The 25,902-nt window shown below is 42.0% G+C and overlaps 1 protein-coding gene across 11 annotated transcripts in view; it reads right to left on the reverse strand.

Moving 5' to 3' along the window:
• PCDH7 (protocadherin 7) overlaps positions 1-25,902 on the reverse strand; it is a 557,215-nt gene that overhangs the window by 357,714 nt on the left and 173,599 nt on the right. For 6 of the 11 annotated variants that reach the window (XR_008307989.1, XM_053253013.1, XM_053253009.1 and 3 more), the window contains exon 2: positions 9,223-9,285. The exons of the other annotated variants lie outside the window; for them this stretch is intronic. Coding sequence is in view for 5 of the 6 variants with exons in the window: in XM_053253013.1 (XP_053108988.1) it covers positions 9,223-9,285 (63 nt within the window). In the remaining variant the exon portion in view is untranslated. The remainder of the gene's footprint in view (positions 1-9,222; positions 9,286-25,902) is intronic. 11 annotated transcript variants of the gene reach the window in all.

Genomic DNA, 25,902 nt, shown 5'->3' on the forward strand with positions numbered 1-25,902 from the left:
AATTACACACAGAGACACACATCAGCAAGATATATCTGAAGTGCCTGGAGAATAAGGAGCAAGTTTAGTAAAGTGACTTCAAACGAAACTCTAAGATCCAAGTGAGGAAACTAGTAGATTTTATTAGGAGCTCAGCATTTCCTTTATGGGATCTCTGACAAACTCATATGAAGCACCTAACTGTTAAATATTAAAAATTAATGTGAGAAAAACATAGGCCTTTGGTATGGTGTGCATGACTGAATAAGACATAGGCCTCGATCCAGTGAGGAAGCATATGTACATGGAAACCAGTCCTATTCATATAAGGAGATAATTATTGCATCATTAAGCAGGGACATAATGTTTCTGCACCAGATCCTGCTCCTATTTCTTTATAACTATCATAATACATCCACTCAGCCCTCAGTGGGTTTTCAGGTCACATACCAAGGGAGTCCTCCAGATCAGATATTGGATATCTCCTCTTATTTGCCCACTCACTCTTCCCACTTGCTGGTTCATTTGGCAGCATAGAAGGCAAAGGCAAAGGGTGAGTGAAAGGAGTAGGGAAAGAGGAAGCTGTGAACACAGATGCAGTGGCACCACTGGGAAGGACACCAGTTGTACACCAGCGTTACCATAGTTTCTCTCATAGTGGACATGGGGGAAATGAGATCATGTGGGTAGTGCAACCGACATCCTCCAGTGGTGCCACTGCTGTGTCCACAGCAGTGGTACCACAATACCCTCCTGCCATCATTAGCACTGTGTATCATATCGGTCACTGTCTCCATCTAGCCACCATTATTGGAAATGAGGCCGAATTACACATAACTGAACTTGTTTGCATCCACCCATTGTTCGCAATACCTCTCACTCACTCTTCTTTCTCATCAAAACTTAGACTGTAGTTCTGTTAAGTAAAGGCATGCGGTTATGTCACTCTGAACAGCACTATATACAGTGATGGTTCTGTATAAACAACAATTTATTCCTTGATTACAGTAACAAAGAAATGCTACACACACAAAAACAAACTTCAAGAGCTGAGTGTACAACCATGGAGATTCACAAACACGGTGCCACATGGATATGCCAGTTCACAAACACTTCTGCACTTTCTGAGCATCACTTGGTCACAAACCTGGAAGCCGTCCTGCACACTCCTAAGATGCTCACAAGGAGACTGTTAGGAAGTGTGAACCAGCCCATGATGATCAATGATTGTCTCACATTACTTGGAATATGATTATGGCCAGTCATGCTCATATCCATTTCCACTTCTTGTGAAAGCCAATGTGAGACACTCATTTCAGGAACCAATTTCCACATTCATCTTTGTTTCCAAAGCAATAGCATAAGAATGGGTTAAGCTTTTCACAGGGGCCTTAAGTAAAATTACATGTCACTATTCGCGGATGGCCATTACCAAAACTGGGTCCCTAACATTAACAATAATGACAGAACAGACATTTTTACTGATGGCAGTGGCTGCCAACCAATTATAGCCCAGTGTAGATTTAATCTGCCCCAATGTCTTCATACTCCCATACAAAAAAAGATCCTCAACTTTCTTAATTCTGACCTATTCAAAGTGAAAATATGTGGATAACAAATTGCCTGCTTTCAAGCTCAACTAGAAAGGCAACAGGATTAGACTCCGAAGGGTTCCTATCACCAAGGCTCACTGTAGGGCATAGCCACATTTATCAACATTATCCCAGCATTATAGACGCAGAGTTCACTCTCTTTGAGGGACTAAAAGCAATTAATACTAGAGCCATTTTGCAGGATGGCTTTCTCCACTGCTGCTAAGCCGACTTGTGGGTCAATTCTCAGCATCCTTCCATCCAGGGATTTCCATGATCTACACTTTGAGCCAATGACTAAACAGCAGCACTAGGCTGTGGGCAAAATAAAATGGTTTATTTTATCTTTTTGGAATAATGCTACACTATGTTTTCACTGTGATTCTATTATTACTTGCTTTGCACCATGATCATTCAAATATGTTGCAAATAGTTTCACAAATGGTGTCTGTCAATATAAAATTCCCGGCTCCTCTGTACAAAACACTTCCAGTAGGATATTAGCCCCTCCACTCTTTTCAAAGATGGAACTATTTGGGTGTCCCCATCTCTATCCATTACTCTCTTAATCACTCAACTGCTCCCATCCTCCTTTCCTTTCCTTCAGACCACTATCTTTGCCCTTCTTTATCTTCCCAACATATATCTTCTCCCTTTTCCTTAATCTCCATACCCTAAAATCTCTTCTCCCTCAGCCCCTTCCCCAATGAGCACTCCCAGTCCCTGACTTATCCACAATGTGGGGCTATTCTTACGATCACAAAAATCGGGATAGGAAAATCCTAGCCCGATTTTTGTGATCGTCAGAACCACCGGGCTCACAGCCGAGCCCAGTGGTTCTGGAGCGGCTAACCCGCTCCTGTAGCCTGCCCCTTAGCCCGGTTTTGCAGAGAGAGTGCTGCGCAAACATGGGCTATCTGCTCGTGAGTAGCTGCAGTGTGGCTCCGTGCCGTGGCTACTCACGAGTAGACCCCCGGCCTGGAGGCTTAAAACCAGTCTCCCAGCTCGGGGGTCTCCCCAGTATGCCCTGCACACTCGCGTAGGGCATACTGGGGCTTCCAGGGGCCGCGCGGCCCCCAAGCTCCCCAGCCCCCACCAGCTCTGTCTCGGAGCCGGCCATTGTGTGGGTGGCCGATCCGGCTGCCCAGGGCTCCCTGCCCATTCTTGAGCGGGGAGAACGGGCTTAGCCCGCTCTTCCCGCTCACCGCTAGGAACCAGGTCTCACTGATCATGAGACCCGGTCCCCTGTCTAGTCTCCTGCTTCCTTTGCCTGGGGATGGCATCAGCAATTAGCTAGCCAAGGACCCATGTTCACAAAAAAGCTCACCCAGGACCAATTCACAAACTACAACACCAGTGGCAAAAGTTAGCTGAGAGACTCATGCCACTGCACCTGGCACCATATTTACAAATGGGAAAAGTTCCCAGAGGCTCTTGCATCATTGCAGAGGCTTAAGGGGGGACACTCCTATTAGCTACTGGGATTGCCGCATGAGTCATTTAAACAAGTGATTCGTGTGGCGCAGAAGAATACAGAACATAAGACTAATTTTGGAGGGCTGGGATGTACTATCTGTAGCTGGAGAAATATATCCCACTTAGGACAGTATTTTTCTCCCAGCTGTGACAATGCCAATACCTTTGGAAAGCCTTACCAGAGCAATACTTTGATTTATGTTGTATTTCTATTAAGACAAGGCGATTAAATTAGAGGCTTAATTACTCTGCAGTCCTGCTGCATCTGCACACAGGTAGGCTAATATCCAGAAAAGGGTTGGGATAGGAGAGTGAATGTACCAGCTACCATTATTCAGCTTTCCACACTACATGTCAAAGAAAAGTATAAAATGCAAACCTGTATTCAAAAGGAAATCTGAAAGGACATATCTATAGCTTGCCACAATCTGGTAAGAATGCAGCATTCAGAAATCTAGACTGAGTTGTACATAAATATCATGTTGCCCTTTACCTTAAAAAGTTAATTAAATCAAAGATTCACAGTTGATTTAAACTGTATAGCTTCATGTTAAGTGCTATCAGCACTCCAGTGTTTTTCTTCAGATTGGGTGGTGGTATGTCTCCACACTCCCTGGAAGATTTGAAAGAATGTCATGTGGAACCATATCCAGTCTTGGTTCTGCGGGTCACTACCAAGCCTCAAGAGCATGTGCTCGCCTTTTTCCTGCCTATGTGAGCCTCAGAAGAATCCCTTTACTGACTGAGGTTCAAAACAAACCAAGATTGGTTGTGACATCCAAAGCAGCCAATCTTGGTTTATTCTAGCCAACTTTCTGAAAATAAACTGAAATGTGAAATCCAAGGTTTTCTATATTTTATAAATATATAAAGAAATAAGATAGACTTTGTTAGCAAAATTGGAATATGTATCCTAGAAAACCTGGACAAGTGCAGTGTGTGTGTGTGTGTGTGTGTGTGTGTGTGTGTGTGTGTGTAAAATTTGTTTCATCGATATCATTTTCTACCTCATGGGCACTTTTAAAAGCTGTATTTTCTAATAACTGTATCCACATGATTGTTTAAAAGCTGAAGCATCACTCCTTCTTCCAAATCATCATTTCACCAGATACAGATACAGAGACACAATTATGAATTTAACATTTATTTTGCAAGCAATTTATGAACCCCCTTTAACCAAGATCTTTCCACCTTCCTTTTGCTTCTGTCTTATCAACAGAGATGTAAGGGTCACAGTCATTACACAGAGTTATAAAGGGCATTTGTTTTCCTCTTACAACATAGGATAAGAACAGGTGTGTGATCCTCAAACATCTATCATACATTCTTAGCTGATTCTGCAAAACTAATCACATTTACTCAGAAGAAAGTCCTCGTGAACTAAATGTGGCATATTATTTAATACATATGTTCAGAATTGCACTGTAGGTATACCATCTGAAATCTGTCCTTGATTTCTTTATCTCTGCATGGCACTAAGGAGGCACAGATGGTTTTCTGAAACCTAGAATTATGACAAACTTACAGCCCTTCATCTGAAATACTTGAAGAGCTGGCAAGCAAGAAAAGAAAGAGGAAAAGTAGCTTATGTTTGATAGGAATTATGCTAATTTCCCTTGAATTATTGTTATATAGGAATAACCCAGTGAACTCCATTGTGCTGTTCACACGATTAATCTAATGTCAATTTGACAGGAATCTGAGATAACTGCTGCATGCATGCTCCCACAGAGATTTTTGTATGAACCCAGACTTTTTTTGGTGATCTTTGCCTGGCAACTCACCAACCCAATATGAAGTCAATATCTGTAATATGGATCTGATCGAGGGCTCACCCTGGACTGGGCCCAGTTTGGATTGAGATCATGCCCAACCCACCGGGGCTTGGGGGGGAGGGTGTTGCCACGGCCACAGGGGGTGTCTCCTGAGGTTCCCCTTCCCCTGCCAGCCTCCCCACACTCTCAAATGGCCTGTTTTGGGCTGTTTTCAGCCCATTTTGAGCCTCTCTGCACTGGCAGTGGCCATTTTGGAGACCACTGTACATACGCACTAGACATGCAAATGGTCATTGTGCATGTGCGGCAGCAGGTGGGGAAAGTGGGAACCTCAAGAGACCCTCCCCTGTGGCCGCACCCCTGAAGCCTTGCAATGGTGGGGTGCTGCCCCACATTTAAGAAGGCTCCCCTGCATTTTTTAAAAAAAAATTCAATTCCCTCCCCTGCCTACAGCCAGGCCCAAACCAGTTCAGACTTGTGCCAGAACAGACCTGGCTCTAGTGTATACAGAAGCAGACCAGACCTGGTTCAGTTCAAGTCCAGTTCTACTCGAACCAGGTTTTCAGGTTTTGTGCTCACCCCTAGATCTGAAGTATGTAATCTGTAATATGGATCTGCAGTGGGCTTGTTGACTTCAATAGGTTCACATACAATAGTGAAGATCTCAGATTCTCATCAAACTGACATTAGAAAAATTGTGTGAAGAGCCCCATTGTAAGTGAACTTGCTAACAGCCTATTTTCAAAATAGCCTTCCTGGAAAACTAGTTGCTGACCAGGGCCATCAAACTGTATAGCACCAACACCCAGGAAAATGAGATCTCTGCCAGCAACCTCAGTATTATGCAGCTAAAGCATAACAATAATATTCAGCTCTCCATTACTCTCTGCCTTCTTTAGTCTATTACTATTTAGGGCTAATCTCCAACTACAGTGCAGTTTCCTTTGGAATTAATATACTTTCAGAAAATTCAACTCATCCGTTCAACTCATCCGAAACCCACAAGACTGCACCACTCTTCATGCCAAAACCTGATAGGGAATGTGCACAAATCAATTTTTTAATTCGATTTGTGACCAAAACAAATCACCCCTGATTTGTTTTGTATCCAAATCTACCCCCTCCAAATCACCCCAGATTCAATTTGTATTTGCTTTGATTTAATTCAGATTTTGACTGATTCAGACAACTTAACAAGGTCCTAGGGGCACCAAATGTGGGTGGTGGGTAGGTCCCCATGGATGACACCTACCACTCAGATTACACAGTGGGACACTTGCTTGAATTTTAATAAATTTATTTTAATTTTTACTTATTTTGAACATTTCTGCCATAGGAAACAATGGGGATTAGAAGTTGCCACATCCTAACCCTAAAACGGATCCCCAGCTTTCATTACAAACAAACAAACAAACAAAAACTAAGCTCTAGCCCTTGTAGAAGTGAAGTTATGGAGCAAAATGTGCAATCATTTTTCAAGTGTTGGGATTTTTTGGTGTCTAATAACTTTTCCTCATAATGAATCCCTATGAGGATTCACAGCATGCCTTCATTTCTTCTGTTCATTTTGACTGTCATTGGACAGTGCCAACTGTCAACTGCCATGTGTCAACTACACACACACACCCAACACACAGACACTGGGGTACTCAGTTTATTTTTAAGGTATTTTTGAAGTGTTTAGATTCTTTGGTGTCTTCATTACACATCTTCATTTCTTCTGTTCATTTTGACCCCACTGCTTTGCAGGTGGGGGAGGGGAATTAGTGGCATCCCATGTTCCAACTACCCAGCAACCCACAAGCCACTGAGTATTTAGTTTATCTTTTAGGATTTTTTGAGGTGTTTAGATTCTTTGGTGTGTAATGAATCCTCATAGGGATTCATTATGAGGAAAGGTTATTAGACACCAAAGTGCTTAAACATTTTTTTTTGGGGGGGGGGAATCCTAGAACATAAACTGAGTAGTACGGGTGGCAATGGGTTGTCCCACCCTGCAGGGGGGAGTGGGGTATAGTTGGCACATGGCAGTTGACAGTTGGCAGTGATGAAAAGATAGTCAAAATGAATAGAATAAATGAAATTGTGTAATCCCTGCTAACTTGGCAAAGAGGCGCCTTTTAACACGGTGATTCTCTTTATTTAGCAGGGGGTGAATAACTGGCCCTGTCCGCTCCCAGCACAGTACCTCCAGTGACTGTTGCTGGTGTCTATCTTATGTTTCTTTTAGATTGTGAGCCCTTTGGGGACAGGGATCTATCTTATTGTTATTTCTCTGTGTAAACCACCATGAGCCATTTTTGGAAGAAACTGAATTGATGATGATGATGAATTGATGAAACTGAATTGATGATGATGATGATGATGATGATGATGATGATGATTCATTGAGGGAAAGTTATTATACACCAAAGAATCCAAACATTTGAAAAATAGTGACCACACATTTTGGTCCATAACTCCACTTCTACAAAGGCTAGAGGTTAGCTTTTTTTTTTAAAAGAAAGCTGGGAATCTGAGGGAATTAGTAGGAGGGATCTGAATCTTGAATCAATTTGAATCAAATCAGGCGTTATTTGATTTGTACCCAAATCTAGCCAATGGACCACAGGGGTGATTTGTTTTGTCTCCAAATCACCCGAATCAGCTAGATTCGGGTACAAATCAATTTGTACCCGAATCAGTTTGCACATCCCTAATATCTGGCAGCCCAAATGGACCAATGGATTAGAAAGCTTAACATAGCTAAAGCAAATGCATTCCTTGGCTATGTAACATGCCAGGGCTGGCTCCAGGTTTCAGCCCTCAGCAAGGTATCCTCCATGAGGCTCCTCCTATCTGGGTGAACCCCAAAAGAATTGCCCTGCTACTAAAACATGAAGACTATGGTCTCAGGTATCAACAGTGGGCACTTGCAACTGCCCAACAATGCCACAACATATGCACATACCAAAGTTCCTTATGCAGATTCAGGTCATTTATTAACTAGGGATCATTCAGATTGTATGTCCGAAGGACAGTGTGAGAATAATTGCTGAGAAAAGTCCCAATGCATTTGGAAACGTGGACTTGTCTCAGCAATTAATTATTCTCACACTGTCCCTCCTTCTGTCCATATTGGTGTGGTGCCATCCCTTCCGCCCCAGATTATTTGTCTGCCAGCCCATCCTAAACATGGCGGGGCGGGGGAGACATGGGCACACCCATCTCCTGAGGTGTCTATGCATAAAGGCAGTGACTTAGCCATACCATCCCTAAATATGTGAATTGAATACAACACAAATATAAATTAGGAGGTGCTGCACTGGATGGAGTGGGAAGGACACATGCACATCCACATTCATCTCCCAAGCATGTATCAGCTCCCTAGAGTCTAGACCAGGGATTCTCAAACTTGGGTCCTTAGGTGTTATTGGACTTCAACTCCCATAATCCCCAGCCTCAGTGGCCTTTGGTTGGGGATTATGGGAGTTGAAGTCCAATAACACCTGAGGACCCAAGTTTGAGAATCACTGGTCTAAACTGTTTACTCTGGCTGACAGCATCCATCTAGAGTCTTAGGGTCAAAAAAGTTGGCATTAAGCCTGTCATTACTGCTGATGGGCATAACTGTATATGTAAGTAGGCAGATCAACACCTCATGAACTGGGGCTGCAGTGGGGGGCTTTAACCCTATTCTTGCGATGCACCTGATCTAGATGGGATGGGGGGCTGCAGCTGCTTTTTAATATGGGGGTGGCACTCCCATTTGTACCAACAATGGGCATGCTTACTCTCTGCCCTCCATGTCTTGCTGCTACAAAGATTCTAACAAGGGCTCAAGTGATTCCTATATGAACTAGTACATAGTTAGATAGATTTGTGCTGAACATCAAGTGTAGACAAGAAAAGCCTCAGAAACTTCTTAATACTCCTCCAGCACTGTACAAGCAGAGTGAGAGCTAGTTACTAGGTCAACGACTGGGGGATGAAAGATCTCCAGAGACTGGAACATCAATTTAAATGTTGACCAGAAGGTATGAGGAGTCAACTTAACTGTTGACTTGGAGGCAAAAAGCCTTTGTTATAGGATGTGTTAGTCCTCAATAAAAATAATTTTAAAAACATCTGTTGAGGGTGTTTTGTTTTCTTTTTACATCCCCAGAGCTTTCTTAATGTACAACTGTTTATAGAAGTTTATTAATGTCTTAAGGGGCTGTGCCTACCCATTATGTGGAATTCAAAGTGCTGCTCACTTATCACCCCAGCATATTAAGTATTAATTTTTTTTATGCTGCATGCAACAATTGATATGCTGCTGCTGCTGCCACCATTAAAGCACCTTTAAAAAAATCAATTCAAGAGAGGCTTTTAAGAGGGTGTGAAGGACAGAGGGGTTATAAATGGAACTGCTGACAGACCTTATCGCTTGTGTCCTGAGTGCTGCTGTTGCTGGAAGATGCATTCAAGCTTTCAGACACATCCTAAAATGATTCAGAAAAGAAAGCCCTGAACTAATGCATTTATTCCTTACTATATCATGTATCATGAGGTCATATTTGTAGTCTGAGCATGTATCTCAAGGCTATTTTATCTTATATACTTTTAATTCCCTGAACTTTTTTCAGGTACATAAGCAATGGGAATCAATGATGAAAGACATAGTGGAAATATATTACTCATGGGGGAAACTCATGTACATTAGCCATGTGCTCACTTCAAGTCAGCTGCATTTCATTGAAAGCAGCTTGGTTTTGGGACACAGCAATCCCTTGCATTATTGACCACTTGGATCCCACTAATGCATCAATTATAATTTCCTTCCAGGGGCAAATGGCAGCTGTCAGGAGGGGGGCAATCTGGATAAGGATCACAGCAGAAGGGAGGGTTAAAGCTTCCCTCCATTTCTGCTATAAGCTCCATCCCAGTTGCCTCCTCCCTGCTGCTGCTATTTGAAACCATGAAAAAAAAATATGCAGAGCCAAATTGTCACGATCCCACCACTCCCACCAGTTTTCCTTGAACCAGGGATTGCAAGATGTTGACTACAACTCCCAGAATCCCAAACTACAATGGCCTTCAACTAGGGATTATGGGAGTTGCGGGAATCCCTGTTACAGGGAACACTGCCTCCCAATCTGAGCAGTAGCACAGAGGCCAAGAATACTACGACGACGAATATTTATATACTGCTTTTCAACAAGCATTCCAAAAGCGGTTTCCATAGAGAAACAAAAATAAGCAAGGATAGCTCCCTCCCCCCAAATAGCTCACAATCTAAAGAGAAACATAAGACAACCAGCAACAGCCACTGGAAGGATGCTGTGCTGGGGTTAGATAGGGCTAGTTTCTCTCCCACTGCTCAATAAAGATAATCACTTCAAACAGTGCCTCTTTGCTCAGTTATCAGGGGTTAGCACCACGCACTTGCTCACTACACAAGAAAATGCCTAAGCACAGTACAACCAGCCAGGAAAATATTTAAATATTGTAATTTTAAAAAGAAAAATGGGGGAGGGGAGCAGGAGTCAGTCAAACCTCTCTCTGGAGACCACCAGTCCCAACTGCAAGGCAAGGCAACCAAAGCAGCAGCACGAGTAGGTCCTCAGTCTCTCTCAGGCAGCAGGCAGAGGAACAGCAGAAGCAAGCAGCAGAGACAGAGAAAGATTCCAAGCCACAAGGTGGACTTTAAATATACTTTGAATAACCCTCCTTGGAGCATTCCCCTTATCCCGGCACCCTGGCAAATGGGGTGACAGATGTCCCTGAGTGACACATTTTCAAAGTCACTCAAAGGGCCAGACTCATCTGGCCAATTGGGATATGCAGCACAGCCAATTGCTCCACGGGAGGCAAATGTCACAAAATGGATATTCTCTTTCTTACACAAAATGGAGGCTCGAGCCACTTGAGCCAGTTAGAAACGGCTCTATTAGAATCAGGCTCGGTCTGGTTCAGCCTAGAACCAGCTCTAATTGTTGTTGTTGTTTTTAAGTTCGGGTTCTACTTAGAACTGTTGAACTGGGGTGGCTTTATCTAGAACTGGTTTGCACATCCCTAGCCCTGGGCCCTGTCCAAACCCCTGACATCCGGCTGGAGTCTGCCAGCTGGGTGATCTTGCCACCAGCATTCACTGAGCTTGAGTCCCCCAATGAACATACCATATACTTTGCACCCCTCCAAAGCTGCATACGAGCAACAAGCAGGCAGGGTCTTGATGGAGTTGAGAAGAAGAGTAGACTCTCTCTGTTCTCCATGTGGGGATATGGAACCTGGGAGCAGTAGCCTGAAGGTATTTTAGACCTCACTCCAGCTCTGCCCTCTGTTGGAGCACGCATCTCACCTGGAGCTTCACAGGGTTCTCTAACCCCAACTACGTAGCCTTGTGCATTCTTGACTATAGGACAGAAGTCAACATACCAGCTTAACTTCATGTCTAGTTTGGTTTGTGCAAATTCATGCTCTCCGGCAACATTTGCCAGATACATACAAACTAGTCAGCAGCTGTGCCCCCACACTGCTCCAGGACGACCTCTCCCTACTCCAGCCCTGCCCTTAGAAGCAGTGTAGTACAAGACCACCCTGTGTGCATTTCCAGCTGCTGGTTATACTGAATACCCTTGCTGGGAATCATCTTTGCCTGAGATTGCCAGTCTCATTTCTTTCAACATATACCTTATTTTTCCCCCTCACCCTTTCAAATTTCATTGTAACTGGATTTGTAATTTGTAAGTTTTTGTAAGTGTGGTAAGTTTACAGACACGCTCAAGTAATTTAAATGTGTGAATGATTACTTCCTTATGAACATTTTGGATACTGGTGTAAGGACCATATTAATTTTTCACAGTCTTTCAAGCACCATTTAATGAAATTGCTTTTAGGTGCAAATGTACTAAGGTGTTTTAAGAAAACACAATATGTGGTTTTTGAAATGTGATCTAAAAAACAATTCAATTTTTTAAAACTTAGCTTGAATCTATATAATATTAGTATGTGCATACTATTATATAGATTAATATCTGAATACACTATTATATAGATTGACATATACACAAATGTAAGATAGGTACACAAATGTAAGATAGGATATTTAGATGCCGTGACGTGTCTACACCTAAAAAAATTAGAATCATTCTGACAATGGTTTTCCTTGTTACACTCTATGGGTGCGAAAGCTGGACTTTGAAGAACCAAGATAGAAAAAGCATTGACACTTTTGAACTTTGGTGCTGGAGAGGACTTTTGAGGATACCATGGATCCTCAAACAAATGGATCCTAGAACAAATCCATCCAGAATTTTCACTCGAGTCACAAATGACCAAGCTCAAACTATCATACTTTGGACACATTATGTGAAAACTCAGCTCCCTTGAGAAGTCTATAATGCTGGGGGAAGTTGAAGGAAAGAGAAGACGAGAACGACCAGCAGCCAGGTGGATGGACTCAATTACGACAGCAATGAATGCACCACTGAGAGACCTTAAAGGCCAAGTTGAAGACAGATCATCCTGGAGAGAATCTATCTATGTGGTCGCGAAGAGTTGACACTGACTTGACAGCATTTAATCAATCAGTCAAAATAGGTCAATATGCATCATATCCTATTGCAGACAGAGCCTGAGGCTAAAATAGCTTACCTAAGCTTAACTCTCATTTATTCATTCCCTCCCCCATCCCCACACATACTGACCATATTAAATCTAAGCAGATCTGTATCTGGCTTAGGAAGCCCATATATACTGCATTGATTCCCACATGGAAGAAAAGTGGAATGTAAATGCAACAAAATACTGAACGATGTGCCAAAATTGCCTCTGCTTTCTTCAAAAATGGTATCTGATTCTTCTTCTGAGAAACGACAGGCATCCATGCCCAAACAATTTTCAGTTCAGGTAAATACTAGAAAACTGGACAGATGCAATGGAAGTTTATATAGGAACAAAGATCTTAAGTTTAAGTTCATCCAGTGCTTAAAGATTCTCTATCTTTTTCAGGGAATGCCTGCAATAACCCTCACCCCAAATGGCCTGTTTTTATTGACCCAAAATTATCCATGCCAAAATCTATGTCTAACATGGTTTATCATATGGCTCTCTACCAACATGTGAAGAGTAATTCTGCAACTGATCTTTCTTAGAAATGTGACTTGATGGGGAGAATCCCTCCACATGATGGTGGAACTCATGCAATAAGTCATTCTTAATGTTTTCAGTCATAGGTATAGCCAGCAATATGCAACAGCTACCCATAATGTATCAAAAACATATGCATGAGTCCTCTGCCACTAAACTTCAAAAGATGTTTCAAGGGAAAGGTAATGCTACAGACCGTGTGATGTCCTTCAGGCATTTCTCCTATCCTTGAAAGTGGCATGCTATGCTCATATAGCTCACACACACACACCTCCAAGAGGGTTTTTTTTTTAAATGTAACAGAAGTACCTTCTGAACTCCTGTGTTCAGCTGAAGTGACCCCATTGGGGGTCACTACCCATAAATTTATGACTGAAGGCTATAGACATCAGGTTCATGCACCATGAGCATGCCACTAGAATTTTTTGTTTTCTGGCTGCAGAGGTAACTTATGTTCTGTACTGATTCAACTTGTATCAAAAAGTGTTCTTCTAGAATTTCCAAAGGCCACTGAGAGCAAAGGAATTGCCCCCATCCACCCAAGAGTGAGTGGAGGGGGAGGGGAGCTAGCATATCCTTCAAACCTGGCATCTAGCAGGGAGCGGGGACATTTCGCAAGGAAAACCAGATTGTTTCAATTATTTTGCTTCACTGCTTTTGGTATCATGATCCTGCCTGGAATTGCAACTCTTACTACTGTTTGTTGATCTCTAGGATCTGGGAAACTTCTTCTAAAAGGAAAAACACATCTCACTTTTCTTTAGTTCATAACTAAAATTCACGAAGGAATATCACCAAACTCGAACAGAGAATTCAGTGCATGCGTGTGTGTTATACAACTATAGAATAGAGGAATTAAACAAAATCATCACATTCGAGCATATATTTGGTACTTTGGGTACTCACCCACATTATGGTACTTTTCAATGGAAGTGACCTTTTAGGACAGGTAAACTGAAATAGTTACAAGTTTTCTTGTATCCCTTATTCAGAAATTTCAGGTGCTTTAGGGTGGGGAGATAAAGGCAATGCAAGTCAAACAACAAAACCTCTCTCATTATACCTTATGGGAAATCCTTTAACAACAAAAAGGAAACCAAGAAGAGAAATGGATGCACCCTCTGCTTGATATACCCTATAAACCACCCGTTGAATGGCCATACAGGAAAAGACTGCAGCTCACACCAATGTGACACCCCTGGCATAGAACTGCACCACCCAAAGTGCGTGCGCACACACGCGCGCGCACACACAGACAGAGTTTGTTTCATTAAACTCTATCATGGAAGAGAGAGTACAAGTGCACTGGAAGGCCAATGCAAACATCCAAGATCTTCTCTATGAGCCCCTGGTGGCGCAGTGGTAAAACTGCCGCCCTGTAACCAGAAGGTTACAAGTTCGTTCCTGACCAGGGGCTCAAGGTTGACTCAGCCTTCCATCCTTCCGAGGTCGGTAAAATGAGTACCCAGAAATGTTGGGGACAATATGCTAAATCATTGTAAACCGCTTAGAGAGCTCTGGCTATAGAGCGGTATATAAATGTAAGTGCTATTGCTGTTGCTATGTGATGAGCCTTAACTGTCCTCAGAGATGCATTCTCATGGAGAATGTAACACATTGTCAGACTATTTATAAATATAGGCACAGCTACCCCAAAGCAATTCGCTTGATCACAGTGACTGAAAAAAGGTGCTGTCAGGAAGCTATGGGTTTTGATTCTCTGGATCACATATTATGTTCTGTATGTGAATGTGCACCTGTGCCTACCCAGGTAGAAAATATTTTGTAGTTTCTGAACTGGCCCTCTTTCCACTAGCATTCTGTCCTATATATTCTGTGGCCAGCCTGGCTTGACACTTTTCATCATGTCATTGTAGAGAGATGCTGGTTACATAGATCAGGGATAGCCAACTTCTTGTACTTGGTTAGAATGTAATTAAGCTGCAACTACTTCCCTCACTGCAAAAAGCACTCAGACCAAATAGCAGAGTTATTTACAGTAAGGCTGCAAAACAGAAATTTACTCCAGCTTTCAGCCACAACTTGCCCCCAAGGCAGCTCACAACAGTAAACAGTTTGAAAAGTCAGCAAATCAGAACAGTACATTAAAAGTTACATTACAATGTGATGCCTGTGTGCAGATACAAATATGTTCATTTACATATCACATACCTTGCATACAGAATAAGATGGTGAGAGATTTTTACAACTGGAAACACACATTTCTTTTTCCTTAGGGTGACACTGTGGGCCAGGAAGTGCAAAAACGTGACCAAGCATTTTTAGCATACTTTGTCTAAAAGCTGGTGTCGTCACTAGGGGCTGGATCTGGCCCATACTCCACTGGCTGCCCATCCCCAAGAGACATCATAGTACTAAATGGATTTTTAATAAATAAATAAATAAATAAAATCTGAGTTGCAACTTAATAATATTTGACTAGGTTTCTTAATTTTATAGCTCCTACTCTGATGGAATTTACAATCATTGTATCTCAACTGGCAGCCAATTTCCATTCCATCAGTGACTTTTTTTTTTAAATTCCGCTTTTTCCACTCTATTTTACAGCTAAGCACAAAGCACCATTTTGAGCCTGAGGCTTTATAAGTGTGCAGTTACTGAAATTATTGGCATTTTACTTCTTTGAACTTGCAATCTATTTAAGAATTCTTTAGTTCACTATGTACATGGCAGAAATACAATAAATATATCATCTTAAGAAAGAGCTAAGGAAGGAGTTCTCTAACTCCAGCTAAAGCTTTCCAGCCACACCTTTTGAAGGCATTATTCATAACAGGGGGCTGTGGGTGTGATAGCTTAGACTGGAAAACTGTAAAAACAATTACATTTTCAGTCCTTTTCATTTAAGTGTTTTTGAAACGATATGTTAAGAAAGATGTAGGCAGATTTCTATAAGGCGGCACTGACAAGTTTTAGCACTCCTACTTTTTAGAATTCCATATTCTATGTTTCCATTATTGGGACCAACCCTTCAATATTTCTGGGACCTTGGCAAAATATTCGAGCTAAACACATTGGATCCTGGGCTGGAGAGATTTTTAAATCTTGAACACTTCATGGCAAATCCATCTCCACAATCCTCAGGGCACCTCCCCCTTATCAGGCTGCAAGGGATTCTTACCACCCCCATCACCTTTCCCAAGACTACCTCCTGCCCAGTGCTTCAGGTCACACGTGATTATTCCTCAGAAGCACCTATATTTCTGGCCAACCCATTGGTTTTATAGGCAGAGGGATTACTGAGACAAACAATAAGTGGGCCTAGGTCTGCGTGCCAAAGGGCACATATCGCTTGTTGCTAGCACTGCTCTTCTGCCTGCTCCTAGAAGCCTCTCTGCTTTTGTTTGAGATCACGGGCATGTGGTTCTCACTTTTAACATGCTCAGGAGTCTCATGGATCATGAGTTTGTTGGCACATGAGGACCAGTCACTTAGCAGGCAGTGGGACAGTTACCTGCAGATTTCGCAGCTGCCAAAGCCAAATTGAAAGGGAATTAGCCCCATGCCTTCCCTATGCTGGGCAGCTTAAGTAGACTCCACAGTTAACTTGCAAAAGTTAGCTTTTAATTCAAGGTCTCTCTCTGCACAAAGATTGACACACACACACAAACACACCCCTTTTGGTCTACCTCCCCTCCATAGATTCCTCAAATGAGCTAAAAGCCAATCATTTCAGCAGGGAAGTCCGATAAGGCTCTGTGATGCAACTCCCTATCAGAAGAAAGCTAAATGGACAATGAAGTGTGCTGATTAAAATACTGATTAGTTTGCTAGGTTCTTCTGACCTAAGATGTTTACACATCCATTTCACTCCATTTACACTTGACCCATTCATGGCATTGTGTTGTAGTACAGCATAGCAAACACAGACAACTGAACCTTTTGAGATTTCCCGCAACTACCCTGTTCAAGAAAGAAAAGCAATTGGAATGTTCCCTCAGGACACAGTTTGGACTGTAATTGCCCCTGGTTCCTAGAGCCAGTGTGCTCCATTTGGATTCCAGTGCATGTCTTTTGGTTCTTGCAACTTGGAGTCACCCACGATTTGGATGCTAGGTCTGACACATCTATCTATCTATCTATCTTATTTTTACACTGCCCAAAACTTACATCTCTGGGCAGTTTACAACAAGATTAAAAAGAAAAACATTTATTAAAAACAAAAACAAAACAAAACAAAAATTTAAAAGCAAGAAATGTAAAACACAATTTAATTTTTTTAAACAATATTCTAAAAATAACATTCAAAACAATCAAAACAATATCAGTTAAAAGCCTGGGTGAAGAAATGCGTCTTTAAGGACTTTTTAAAGGATGTCAGAGATGGGGAGGCTCTTATTGCACTAGGGAGCGCATTCCAAAGCCTCAGGGCAGCAATGAAGAAGGCCTATCCCTCAGTAGCCACCAGATAAGCCGGTGGCAAATGCAGACGGACCTCTCCTGATGATCTCAATGGGCGGCGGGGTTCATTACAAAGAAGCCGTTCTCTCAAATACCCAGGGCCCAAGCTGTTTAGGTCTTTATAGGTTATGACCAACACCTTGTATTTTGCCCGGAAACATATTGGCAGCCAGTGTAACTCCTTCAATACAGGAGTAATATGGTCTCTCCTAGATGACCCAGAGACCAGCCTAGCTGCCGCATTCTGGACCAACTGTAGTTTCCGGACTATGTACAAGGGCAGCCCCACATAGAGCACATTGCAGTAATCCAGTCTGGAGGTTACCAGCAGATGTACCACTGTTTTGAGGTCGCCTAACTCAAGAAACAGACGCAGCTGGCATATCAGCCAAAGCTGATAGAAGGCACTTCTGGCCACTGCCTCAACTTGGGACACCAGGGAGAGACTCAGATCCAGAAGCACTCCCAAACTGTGTACCTGTTCCTTCTGAGAAGTGTGACCCCATCCAGAAAAGGCAGATCAAACTCGTCTCTCGAGTTCCGACCCCACACAATGAGTAACTCTGACTCATCTCGAATCAGTCTCAGTTTCTTATCCCTCATCCAGTCCATTACCGACTCCAGGCAGGCATTTAGGGAGGTTATGCCCTCTCCCGATGATGCTGACATGGAGAAATAGATTTGGGTGTCATCAGCATACTGATAGCACCCTGCACCAAATCTCCTGATGATCTCTCCCAGCGGTTTCATGTAGATGTTAAACAACATCGGAGACAATACGGAGCCCTGAAGGACACCATACAAAAGTTCTGATTTTGAAGAACAGCAGTCTCCAAGGGACACCATCTGGAACCTGCCTGAGAGGTAGGAGCGGAACCACTGCAAAGCAGTGCCTCCCACCCCCAACTCCCTAAGACGCTCCAGAAGGATACTATGGTCGATAGTATCGAAAGCCATCAAGAGGTCCAAAAGGACCAACAGAGTCACACTTCCTCTGTCAATTGCCAGTTGGAGATCATCCATCAGGCCGACCAAGGCAGTCTCCACCCCATAGCCAGCCCGGAAGCCAGTTTGAAATGGGTCTAGATAATCAGTTTCCTCCAAGACTGTCTGGAGCTGGGAGGCCACCACCCTCTCAATTACCTTGCCCAGCCACGGAAGCTTGGAGACAAGCCTGTAGTTACTCAGCTCTGAGGGATCCAAGGTAGGCTTCTTTAGAAGAGGTCTAATAATTGCCTCCTTAAGACTAGGAGGCATCCTACCTTCCCTCAGAGATGCATTTATGATCTCTACCAGGCCTTCTACAACAACCTCCCTGCTAGATCAAACAAGCCATGCCATGAACATCCCATTACACTCGGCTGTGGCTTGCTTGGCATGCCAATCACACTTCCAGCCTCCAATTCGGCCTTCTTTCCTGGCCCATTCTGCTCAGCCAACATTGCTACTATCAGAAGTTGGCTACTCGCAAACAGCCTTTTTTAATCTATCTCAATTGCCTAACCACATTGCCTGCTGCTTTCCAATCCATCCCTGAGAAGGAGGTCCTTTAGTGGTGATTGGACCCTCGTGGCTCTGGTGCAACCAAAGGAAGGACAAGATAGTATGTGAATCGCTGCACCCCTCTGGTTCTCTCTATCCCTGCTCCTTTTCTTAAATCTAAAAACCTGTTTCTCTCAAGCCTTCTTTCTCTAGCCAGCCTGGAAGTTATTTTAATTTGGACACTTCAGCGAAATTATCACGCCTGTACAGTCACGCCTGTACAGTTTCAATAAGAAACCTGTTCTTATTGGTCTACATTGTCAAGGATGTTCGTAGAGAGATCACATGCCCACCTTCAGGGCAGGTTTGGGCATACTCTAGGGTGGGGTGGAAGTTTGAGGGCCTGACCTTACAAGCAAGGGTGTACCCTGGTTCTGACTCTTTCCAGTCACCTAAGTCCAGTCTCTGACTATTGCCTGTGAGGCAAGCCCTTCCTATGACATAAGGACCTTCTGACAGTTCCTATGATGTCAGCACCCATGTAGTCACCATGATGTCATTCCTAAGCCACATGCTTCTGTTTGTAAAAACAAACAAACATGGATTTTGATAGCTGGTATGTCTCCTAAACTACTCACAGAACTTTTAACAGAATGAGTGAATTGGTGGTGGGGACAGGGAGGGGAGACAGCAGCCAACTCCAATCCACACTACACACATCTGCCACCAAGTGCTCTTTTTGGAGGTAAATGTATATACAAGTTACTTGCCCTTTGAGAAGCCAGCCCCTAGTTTTAGTCATTGCTTTGCAAGCAAGCAAATCCAGAGCAGCAACTCATGAAGAATCACAACACGCCATCTCCTTTGAAGGTTGCTAATTTTATCTTCTCCTTGTTGAAAATGACTGAATGATCCAATCATACCCAATCCAGAAATGTGGCTGAATAATCCACTCCCAGCAGAGGCTTATTGAACAGAGAAAAGGAGATCTGTAAATCATTCAGAAAAGTAATAGGAAGGCCCCTCTGTAGACTTGTCTTTTGGGTTCACAGGAGTTTTTAATTATTAAAGTAATTTCTCACACTACATGATAGGTTCTCACAAGACACACATGCACACACACAGAGAGAGGCATATCTAGGGAAAATAGCGCCTAGGGCAAGCACTGAAATTGCACCGCATGTCCAAACATCTGACACCCATCTTTCAGATAACTTTACCATAATATCAGCTCAAAAATACAAGTCAAGCTCGTTAATCTTTTAATCTTTAAAAAACTATTTAGCACTGAACGTAGCCAGACCAAAAAATGCTCAAAAACTACAAATTTCAGTATGCTGGGGCTCATGAAATACCCAAATACTATGTGGAGGTGTACTTGGAAAACTAAACAGAAGTGCCTGTCTAATTCTCTACTATGCATTGTAGCATCACTATTACATAAGTTTTAAAAATAAATGGAGAATTTGACTTTTCCCAGATACTAGGGCCTTGCAGAGGTCATTTGAGCATGCGTGGTGGCCATTTTGTTTTTGGTGGCCATTTTACTTTTTTTTTTTTCCATTTTAAAAAATGGTGCCCCCCCTTCAAGTGGCGCCCGGGGCACGTGCCCTGCCTGCCCTACACTAGATACACCCCTGCACACACACGGCTTGGAATTATTGAATTAGCCCTTTTACTTGCTGAGGTATAAGAGAAATGTCCAGATTTTGTTCTATACAACTGTATAGTACTGAGTAGAACATTATTCTCCTCAGTAAACACCAATTACAGAGGTTGTAATTTGCCATTACAAGGAATTCCAAGGCACAGTCTGAGGGCAGAAGATGCAGTCACCTTGCCAAAGCTAAGCACGTTTAGGACTGGACAGTGGGTAACCTCCTGGGAACCTCACAAATGCTTGAGTCCCATGAAGGAAGGAAAGCAGAATATAGAAGCAAATAGATACCAAATGTCTCAAGCTAAGATGAAACAAGTCGAATACATAAGTTACATAATAGCTGTAGAGACACATAGATCAGGCAGTATAAAAACATGATTAATAAATGAATAAAAATAATATATCAAAAACCTAATGCAGCCGGGTATAGTTATCTCTATCTTTAACAGGAGAGGAAATGAATGAATGGAGGGAAGTGTTACTTTATTTATCAGAGATATGAGTATCCAATAAAACACAAAATCAATATGGGTTGGAAATACAGAAAGCTCCTGAAGGCTGCAGTTCTTGGAGTTGTTATTACATGTATATTCCACCTTTCCTCAGTCATGAAGCTCAAGGCTACATACATGGGATTCTCAGGCAGGGTCCCATCCAGGCACTGAGTAGGCCTGCCTCACTTTCAACAAGGATGCTACAATATAGACCATGAGCACACCCTGGGACATATCAGGCCCTTGATTACAACTCTTACAATGAACGTCTTTGTTAATATTTTAAAATAACTTGGCAAATCACACATACAAAAATACAAGTATTACAAGCATGGCCAATAGCTTCTACTATCATAAGAAATTATATCCACATATCTTATGTATGCGATATAAGTAGATGTACATAAATAATATCTGCAGAACTCACTATAATCTTATTTCAATGGACAGATTTATTTGTATCAACATTCATAGCAATTGTAAATGCATGCTCTCTTGCTCCCTGATGGTGATCTTGAGATGGAGAAAGAAATCAAGGACGGAGCTACAGGATAAAATGTAATAATGGGTTATTTCAGAGTATCAACACAGGTAAAATTTAAATTCAAAGTTGTTATGGGGATAAAACTTCTAGCAATGAAAAATGACTTTACCTTCAAACTGTTTAGGCATGGAGCTGACTAGAAGGAGCAGACCCTCAGCATTATCTTGAGTGATGCCCAGAAACTGGTGCATGATGCAAGTGCTGCTGAACTGCCCGAGAACACAGTGAGATCAAATTCAGCATAAAAGTAATTGGAAAGCTGCCCAGAAAATACAACATGCTCAACATTTAATTTCAAAGGAGAATTTAATTAAAAGCAAGTGGAAAAGGAGAGTCAGGAGGGTCAAGTCTCTTCAGAACACTCACAGGTTATTTAAAACCACAATAAAAGGAGCTCAGTCAAACGTACTGAGCAGATCAGGAAGAGTACGCACAAGTGCAAAAAGATGCCAGCATGGTTAATGAGTAGAGTCAAGAAAGCTATAAAAAGGCAAGAAGTCTTCCTTTAAGAAGTGAAAATCTTATTCAAAGGAGGAAAGAGTACAAACGTGGTCAAAAGAGTGTGAATGATAGCAACAACTTTAAGGAACATATTGTTGATTTTTAAAAAAATTAAAAATAAACACGCCAGGAGCAGGAAATCTATCCATCCAGGAAAGTGGTCAGACCATTAGAAAATAAAGGTATGGAAGGACTACCGAAAGAGGGCAAGGTAAATAATTTATTTTCTACTGGCTAGGATATGAATATAGTGGGGGAACACAGTATCATTAACAGAATATAAACAGGAAATTCACTTTCATCACACAATCCAATCTTCTAAACATAAGCATCTAAAACACTCAAGCAGCTTTTGGCTGCAGATACCATAAAGCCAGCCACTGATCTGATAATTTCTTTATTTTAACTTGCCAACAAGTAAAAGTCCGACCAATAAAATCATCCTTCCAGAAGCTGATGGAGAAATAAATAACTTCCTCAGAAGACTGATGGAGTATATTTTTCTACAGCATACTTCCCACGTAAGCTGATTTACAAGAGCATGTTTCTTGCCCCACAACAACTAGTGTAGCATAGAAGCTAAGCAGCTGAGCTAGGAATTAAAATTTCCCTATTTCGAATCACATCTCTATCTTGAACTCAGTAAGCAGCCTTAAGCAAGCGACTCCCTTTCAGCCTCAACTCCCCAGTAGTAATATGGCTAGAACACTTGTACAAATTACCACAAAAATTGTCAATGTGTAGTGCTTTGAACACTCAGAAGAGCATGCAGATTCTAAACAGGGCTGTATATCAAGCAAATAATCTGTATCGGCATTGGTTCCAATCAAACCTGGGTTATTTACATTGGAATGTAGGAAGCTGCCATATACTGAGTCAGACCATAGGTCCAGCTGACTCATTATTGTCTACACAGACTGGCAGCAGCTTCTCCAAGGTTACTGGCAGGAATCTATCTCAGTCCTATCTTGGAGAAGCCAGCGAGGGAGCTTGAAAACTTCTGCTGTTTCCAGAGTGGCTCCATCCCCTGAGGGGGATATTTTACAGTGCTCACACTTCTAGTCTCCCATTCATATGCAACCAGGGTGGTCCCTGCTTAGCTAAGGGGACAAATCATGCTTGCTACTACAAATCATGCTTGCTACTTCTCCTCTGGTCTTTGTATCATACTAATGATTGGGGCTGATGCATCAAACTTTTCCAGTGCTGGGAAGGATGCATGCCTTGCCACACTAGAGCTTCCCTTCCCAGATGTCACTAGAGCTTCTCATGCCTCCAGTTCTCTTTAGAGGTCCTTCTCAGTGCCATGCCCAACTCTGTTCTGCATGGAAGTGAGTGGTGGAAACTGCCACCTCTGCCAGGAGCAATGTGTATGTTATTCAGCGTCAGACTTTGGAAGCCAAAGAATTGCACGGGCGTACTAATTATAATGTTCTTCAATACTTCTCTGCTATTTTTTTTTTTAAAAAAAATCTTTTAAAAAGTCAGAACCCATTTTTTTTTAAACATGTGAAGTTATTCTAGCTTCTTGAAAATGTACTGGGAGTACTTCATCTAATACAAAACTATCTTTAACATGGGTTCCTGCTCCCAGCATGCATCTCTCTGCTATTGGGAGAGAGATTATTCAACACTAAACAATAGTACTTCTGCTGCCCTTAGCAAGAAGCTTTAAGGGCATGCTCAACACTGCAGGGGGCCACTGGTAACAGCAGCATTTCAATTATTTTTAGGCCAATGTAATCAAGATGAATGCAAGATATCCTTTGTTGCTGTGATATTCTTTAGGATTTTCCCCTCATCTTTTATCACAGATTTGCTCATTTTCTCCAATTTAAAAATGAAACACAGAAGATTTTATGATCAAGGATTTTTATTTTAACAAATAAGCCAGAGATGTTTTTCATCCTTTGCTTTTCTGTGCAATGAAACACATTGGAAGCCGAGGGTTTTTGTATCATTATTCTAACATTTTTGTATTTATGTCAAAAAGCCAAGCGCTTCCTACTGTGCTCAGGCAGAGTGTACCCAAAAAATGTCAGCCGGAATCAGCTCCAAAAGAACCTTATTTTTGTCCACTATTGAGGCAAACTGAAAGCAGATCTCTAGCAATTCGTATTCAAAGACAAGAATAAAAAGGGAACAGATTGATCAGCTTGACTTTATCACTCTGCAGCTTAACTAAACACATTTTAAATCTAGACTTGATGCAAGTAAGCATAGCTGCTTGCACTGATCCTTGTTACCTTTAAAGAGAATATTCAAATCCCGCCAGTTTGCAATGTTTGAAACTTTGCCAGTCATATTTGACAAATTGCCACCCAAATTATGAACTTACACAGGGTTTTTTGGTTTTGTTTTGTTTTGTTTTTTTGTAGAGGGAGCGGAATCTTAAGGTCTTCAGGATTTAGAAACTACTTCAGCAACAAGGGAAACAATTATACGGACTGCAAAAAGGTAAATGTCTACTATTTCTCCAGAGGCATAATTCACACCAAAGAAATACCAGCCAGCATTCTCACATTGGCACAGAGTCAGGCAGTACTGAAATCATAATCACCACATAGAAAAGGTCACTTCGTTTATTACCCAAAGCATTGAATTTGGCCCCAGGCTAACAAGACCAGGGTGAGGGGGAGATGATCCTTGAAATCAAGAGATTTGCTAGTAAATCTAGTATCACCAACATGTTTTGGTATTTTGCATTCTTCAAGGGCAACATTACTTTGTTCCACTTATTCTGTTAGGTTTTTTAATTCATGTCATTTCAAAACAGCTTTCTTTGATAGAAAGCTTCTTATATAACCATTTCACCTGTTGGAATCTCTCACTTTTGTGCGGCATTATCTTCCCACCCCCGCCCACTTCCAATCCCCTCACTGTTGTCTCTTTTCTTCAGCCTTAAGCTAATAAACCTACCAAGAGTTTCTATTTTCTGCACATTCCTACTGCAGAGTCTATTGTATATTCAACTTACATGAGCACCTAGACAACTATAGGAGCCAGCTCTGTCCTCAAAGACTCCCAAAGCAAAATTAGGGTGACCAGGGCAGGATTAGATTCCACCCCAATGGTGTCTTTAATACACACTTTTACTTTTGTCTGAAGAGGATCCCCAAAATTTGCTTTGGATTTCACTTCAAAAATGTGAGTGGCAGCTTCAGGTCAGAATCTGTGGTCCAATGAGGGGGCAAGAGGAAGAGAAACACAAATGCATTGCTTGTAGGAAAAATAATCCAAACCTGTTGTAGGCCAATAGGAACTGACAGATCCATGGGAAATTTTGCTTTGGGTGAAATCTGATGACAATGTATGGATTTTTAGAAAAACTGCTCCTTAGAAACTTCACTATTGTTATTGACACGAAGATTGATCCAAAATGCCCTCCAAGTTTTTCTATCCTATTCTTAAGCAGATAAAATGGGAGGGGGGATTTTGGTGATTTTGCATGTGGAGAGGCCGAGGCACTGAGAAACATCTCAATTCACGATCAATTTTTTTCCTTCCCAAAGCCTCCAGAAATAAAATGACATCATGATGTAAACATAATTCACTGGGAATTCTAGAGAGAAGTTCATGGTAGCATGCAGGAGTAGACTGTGGTAAAGAGGCAAAATACCACACCATCACCATTGTCACCAAAGAGGGAGGAAAATACAAGAAATAAAAGTAGCTGCCTGCCACTTTAAGGCTAAGTTGCTTCTTAACCTCTTTATCTGTTCACCCCCAGCTTCACCCCAGTACAAAATAGTCTCCAGGTCTTGCTGGGCCACTCCAGATTATGAGACTGATAAAATTTTCAGCTCAACACCAATGGACAGTTTTTTGCATCCTCCAAAATTCCTTCATGTCTTTGAACATACAA

Source organism: Hemicordylus capensis, chromosome 5, assembly GCF_027244095.1.
Source record: "Hemicordylus capensis ecotype Gifberg chromosome 5, rHemCap1.1.pri, whole genome shotgun sequence".
In the NCBI taxonomy this organism is placed as follows: domain Eukaryota; kingdom Metazoa; phylum Chordata; class Lepidosauria; order Squamata; family Cordylidae; genus Hemicordylus; species Hemicordylus capensis.